The 5,322-nt window shown below is 37.5% G+C and overlaps 1 protein-coding gene across 1 annotated transcript; it reads left to right on the plus strand.

Moving 5' to 3' along the window:
• The first annotated feature begins 1,054 nt into the window (after positions 1 to 1,054).
• Positions 1,055 to 4,861, plus strand: LOC121268519 (probable pectate lyase 12). Its single transcript, XM_041172834.1, has 5 exons — positions 1,055 to 1,426; positions 1,583 to 2,049; positions 2,623 to 3,065; positions 3,797 to 4,005; positions 4,636 to 4,861. Exons 1-5 carry the CDS (start codon positions 1,296 to 1,298, stop codon positions 4,826 to 4,828), a joined length of 1,443 nt encoding a protein of 480 aa, XP_041028768.1. The 5' UTR covers positions 1,055 to 1,295; the 3' UTR covers positions 4,829 to 4,861.
• The last annotated feature ends 461 nt before the right edge of the window (positions 4,862 to 5,322 follow it).

Below are 5,322 nucleotides of genomic sequence, written 5' to 3' on the forward strand. Positions count from 1 at the left end.
GACTTATGAAATTATCAGTTTGATTTGTTATGACTATCGGGAGATTGTTGACCCTTTAGTTTATTATTGTTGCGGTAATGACTTTGCGGAGTTTTCAAGGTGTTTATTTAGAAAACATGAGATTGAGTTTTGCTTATGAAGTTTTTGGAGATTTATTTTAGTTGTATAGGGAAACATGTTTACAAGTGACAGGTGGTAATTCTCCAACCAACCCGGGTTTGGGGCGTTACAAAAAGTCTAGCCATCAACTTCAAATATTGACCTTTGCAATCCATTTTTCGATATTTTGAGACTTTCACAAGTGTTTATGAGAAATGCACAAAATCTAGATACTAATTTATACTTCAACAACTCCACGCTGCACACCTCTTTCCTCTCTTTTTTGCCATCGGTCTCTCGTCGTCACCACTCGGTCTCTCGGACTCTCTCCCCCTCGCCGTATCCTCTAGCCCCAACTCTCTCTCTCTCTCTCTCTCTCTCTCTCTCATCGCTAATCCGGACATGGTCATCCTCCCACCCAAGAGGGTGAGGCCCGGGAGGTGCGGGTAGCACTCCTAATTGTGAGGTCACCTTCAGAGCTCTAGAAGTCCAGCCTTCAAACTTCTAATATTGACCTTTGCAATCCATTCCCTTGACAACTTCGATATTTTGAGAGACTTTGATAAAGTGTTTATGAAAAATGCACAAAACCTGGATACTAATTTATGCTTTATCCGAAATACCAAATCAGTGTAATCGTTTTTTTTCTTAATTTTGAACGAGAATCCGGTCCGAAAGTCAAAAGGTCCGGCGCATCCGTTGAAGAATAGCCATGTTACATGAGCTTGATCTAAAACGGTCCAATCAACGCGTAAGGAGAAGCTGCCGCTAGGACTATTTAGTCGTGCGGTCAACACATACTGGTTGGTACTTGCGCGGTCATTTGAGTCTTCTATGTTTCTCTCCCTCTCTCTGTTTTTTCCCTTTTTTATTTTTTGACGTCCACTCAGTGAATTCCAAACGAGTGTCCCACTGATTATAAAAGAAGGCAGAGGGGAGAGTATTAATTGTGGATAATGTGATACAGAGAAGTAGTAGATGATAGGAGTGAATCACTCGTAGAGATTGTCTTCTCTACTTCATGTATAATACTAGATATATATCGATTACTAGATATGATTAACTTAATCACAGCTAGATTTTCCGTCTCAACAATGTACCTTACGAACACTAACTGGTTCAGATTGTAGGACCAAAAACGTGTAAGATTCCTGAGATTGAAACCAGCAACTCGTTTTATTGTTCTTCACCAAACAATGCTGCTAAGGAGCTGCATTGTCTGGATCTCTCTTCTCTGCTCATTTTCTCCACTTGGCAGAGCTATGCTCAACCTCACTCTTCCCGGCCAGCATCCCAACCCCCAAGCTGTTGTCCAAGAAGTTCACTGGTATATCTTCATAAATTTCACATTTCTGAGTCCTTTTGCTCTTCTTGATGGAAAATACCCAGTTTGTTAGCCTTCATTCACTTTCTTCCCCTAGATCTGGGTAATTATGCTGCTTTTGTTCAACTTTAATCTTCAACTATGTTTCTCTCCTTGCAGGAAGGTAAATGCGTCTATGACAAGAAGGGAAATGCTACAAGTCTCAGAGAAAGACCAGTTCTACTCCTCATGCCTAACCGGAAACCCCATAGATGACTGCTGGAAATGTGACCCAGAATGGCCCAACAACCGCCAGAGACTAGCAGATTGCGGCATTGGGTTCGGACAGTACGCTCTTGGCGGCAAGAACGGAGACTTCTACATTGTCACCGACTCCTCGGACGATGATCCTGTCAATCCTAGGCCAGGCACACTTCGATATGCCGTGATTCAGGTTGAACCTCTGTGGATCGTGTTCCCTAGCAACATGCTCATCAAGCTCTCTCAGGAACTTATCTTTAACAGCTATAAAACTCTCGATGGGCGTGGGGCTAATGTTCACATTGTGGGTGGCGGCTGCATTACGCTGCAGTACATCAGCAATGTCATTATTCACAACATACATATCCACCATTGTCATCCCTCAGGTAATTAAGAATATTCTCTCCATCAAATTTTTCCAGAGTGTATTTTGGCAATTCTGTCTGAAGATGATGACAATACCAAAGTAAATCGGGACATGCACAAATTTGCATGTCGCTACAAGGAAATTTTCAACTTATTTACTCAGTCCAAGGTTCTAGACATTTTTGAAATCTTTAAATATTGTGAATAGTTCATATTTCAGAATTGAAGTGGAGAAAATTTCCAACAACCTAAAGATGTATCACATATTATTTTTGTTTTGTACGTAAGACCTTTTACCACTCGTGAGCTTTTATTTATTTATTTTAGAGCGGTTTGGAGTGACAGATCTCACAAATCATCTCATCTCATCTCTCAATCTAAATAGGCCTTAATCTAGTCCCGGGAGAGCAATGATAGAACAGCCAGTAGCATTTTTCTTTGTTACTGTAAAACCTGTGACCTGAGTATATTGGCATGATAAAAGAAAAGTCATTTTTATTACTCGTGACAACGACGTCATGCCGCTATATTGTCAAAAGAAGTTTTGAATTCGTCAACAAAGTAATAATAGAACGGGCTGATATTGATTGCAGGTGAAACGAATGTGCGGTCGAGCCCAACCCACTTCGGTTGGCGCACGAAATCGGACGGCGATGGGATCAGCATCTTCGGGTCGAAGGACATATGGATAGACCATTGTTCCCTATCGCACTGCAAGGATGGCCTGATCGATGCGGTGATGGGGTCGACAGGGATAACAATATCGAACAACTATTTCTCTCATCACGACGAGGTGATGCTGCTGGGCCACAGCGACGACTACTTGCCGGACTCGGGAATGCAGGTCACCATTGCGTTCAATCACTTTGGGGAGAAGTTGGTGCAGAGGATGCCCAGGTGCAGGCGCGGCTATATCCACGTTGTTAACAACGATTTCACGCAGTGGGAAATGTATGCCATCGGTGGTAGCGGTAACCCTACCATCAATAGCCAAGGCAACCGCTACACTGCTCCTTCTAATCGCAATGCCAAGGAGGTACACTACCCATTTACTTAAAAATTCTTCTTATTAATGAGTCACTATTTATTACCTCACACCTTATAAAAAATACTCTCACACTTTATAAAAAACACTCTCACATCTTATACAAAAACTATAAGTATGGAGTATAAGAGTGGATGTAGCTGGTATATAATAATTATGTAAATATGCAAATGTATATTAATTATTGATATGGGCCGATATTATATGCTAAATTTTAACCATTTTGCTTTTGTTACAAAATACATCTAATGTATGAAATTAAAAAATTTCAATTTGTAAACACATTTTTATAAGGTTTTTTTTTATAGACTTAAGCATCGTTTGAATGATGAGATGAGATGAGATGAGATGGTTTTAGATAAATTAAATAAAATATTATTTTATGATTTGAAAAAATTGAATTATTTATTTTATTTTTTATGAAAATTTAGAAAGATTATAATAATGAGATGAAATGAAATGATAGTTCTCTATCACCTTAACTAACACTTTTCTACACAAATGTGTATATAATATATATTATCTTCTTTTGCTCTCGTCATGTGTGCATCATATTCTTTGATTATGGCACGTAGAAATTAGAATATTTAGTTAAATAGAGTAAAATATATAATTAGAGTTTAAATTTATACAAAATTAAATCTTAAAAATATATATATTTTAATATTTTTATTGATGAATGAGTTAAACCTATAGAATATTTAATTAAATGAATTGGGTAGGTAACGAAGCGAGTGGACACCGGGAAAGGAGAATGGAGCGGATGGAATTGGAGATCTGAAGGGGATATAATGGTGAACGGAGCATTCTTTGTGGCGTCGGGTGAGGGTGTCGAAGTCAAGTACGAGAAGGCTTATAGCGTGGAGCCAAAGTCCGCAGTGCTCATCGACCAACTCATTATGCACGCCGGTGTACTCGGTGTTGGTGGCAGGTTTGTCATCAATCTGCTTCTCCAATATTCCCTACTTTCTTTCTTTCTTTCTTTCCTTTTCACTTTTTCTCTTTTTCTTCCTTTTTTTTCCTTTCCTTTTACTTTTGGTCATTTTGTATGCGCCCCTTTCGACTATTTTAATTGCCTCAGATAGTCCCTTTTAGAACTTACAATTCATAGTTGAAAGCCCACAGTCTATTTGTGTGTGAATTGGAAGGCTTTTTTTTCTGCAAAACTCAGCCATTCAGGCCCCCGACACTGGGCAGGTTGGCCCAAACTTCAGTTCTTGCTAGACTGCATGCCTTGTGCACGTTGTTCTGCAGCATATTTTGGGCTCGGGAAATATTTTAATCATAAATAAATTTATAAGTTAACGGAGTATTTAACGTAATACGTCAAATTATAAAATTATTTTTATTATAAAATAGATATAATATATCATATAAATTAGTTATATCAGTTTATGAGTTTATTTTTATAAGATGATCTTTTTAATTATAGCACTTCTCTAAAATATATATAACAATTGATACGACATAGGGATTGGTATGTTCTAAAATGATAAATTTAGAACGTTATCGATCGATCTGATACAAAATCTAATATATGGATTATATGTATACAAAACAGGGACAACAACTTGGGAAAGTGGACAACAGGAGGCAACGATGGTGGACTCGGTTTGGAGTCAGAGCCAGACTACATGGATTATATGTCTGGAAGCAGCGTGTCACTAATGTCACCCACTACCTCTACTCTTATATCCCTTTTGATTGCATTCTCGTGCTTGTTATTTTATAAAACACCCCTGGCATTTATGTGATGATGGGAAATCAACCCATCTTTGTTTTCTTAATTTATATTATTAAGAAAATATATATGGCTCTTGGAGTATCCAAAAACTATACAATTAAATAGCCCAACAACAATACATGATATTGGTTTAGTTCAAACAAAATGAAAAACTGACAAGTACTCTTGGGTCATAAAGAAAAATTAAAAGTCATGGAAAAATAACTTGAGTAACGAATAGGATATGCAAATTCCGTACATTCCTTTTAATGGTGGACTCCAATACTTTTTAAATCAAGTATATATGATTTACATACTTTTAAACTGTATCTAACATTATTAAATATAATAATTCAACTAAAGCCTGGCCATATATATATATATTTTTTTTTCCCCTCTTAAGAATAACTAAAGCCTAGCTATGGAGTATGGGCAAAAGATGATGTAATTCGCAATGTATTTGCTGGTAATCTTTAAATTCTAAACATGCTAAAAGACATCTATTTTGATTGGTGTGTACGTAGT

Source organism: Juglans microcarpa x Juglans regia, chromosome 5S (genome assembly GCF_004785595.1).
Source record: "Juglans microcarpa x Juglans regia isolate MS1-56 chromosome 5S, Jm3101_v1.0, whole genome shotgun sequence".
NCBI lineage: Eukaryota > Viridiplantae > Streptophyta > Magnoliopsida > Fagales > Juglandaceae > Juglans > Juglans microcarpa x Juglans regia.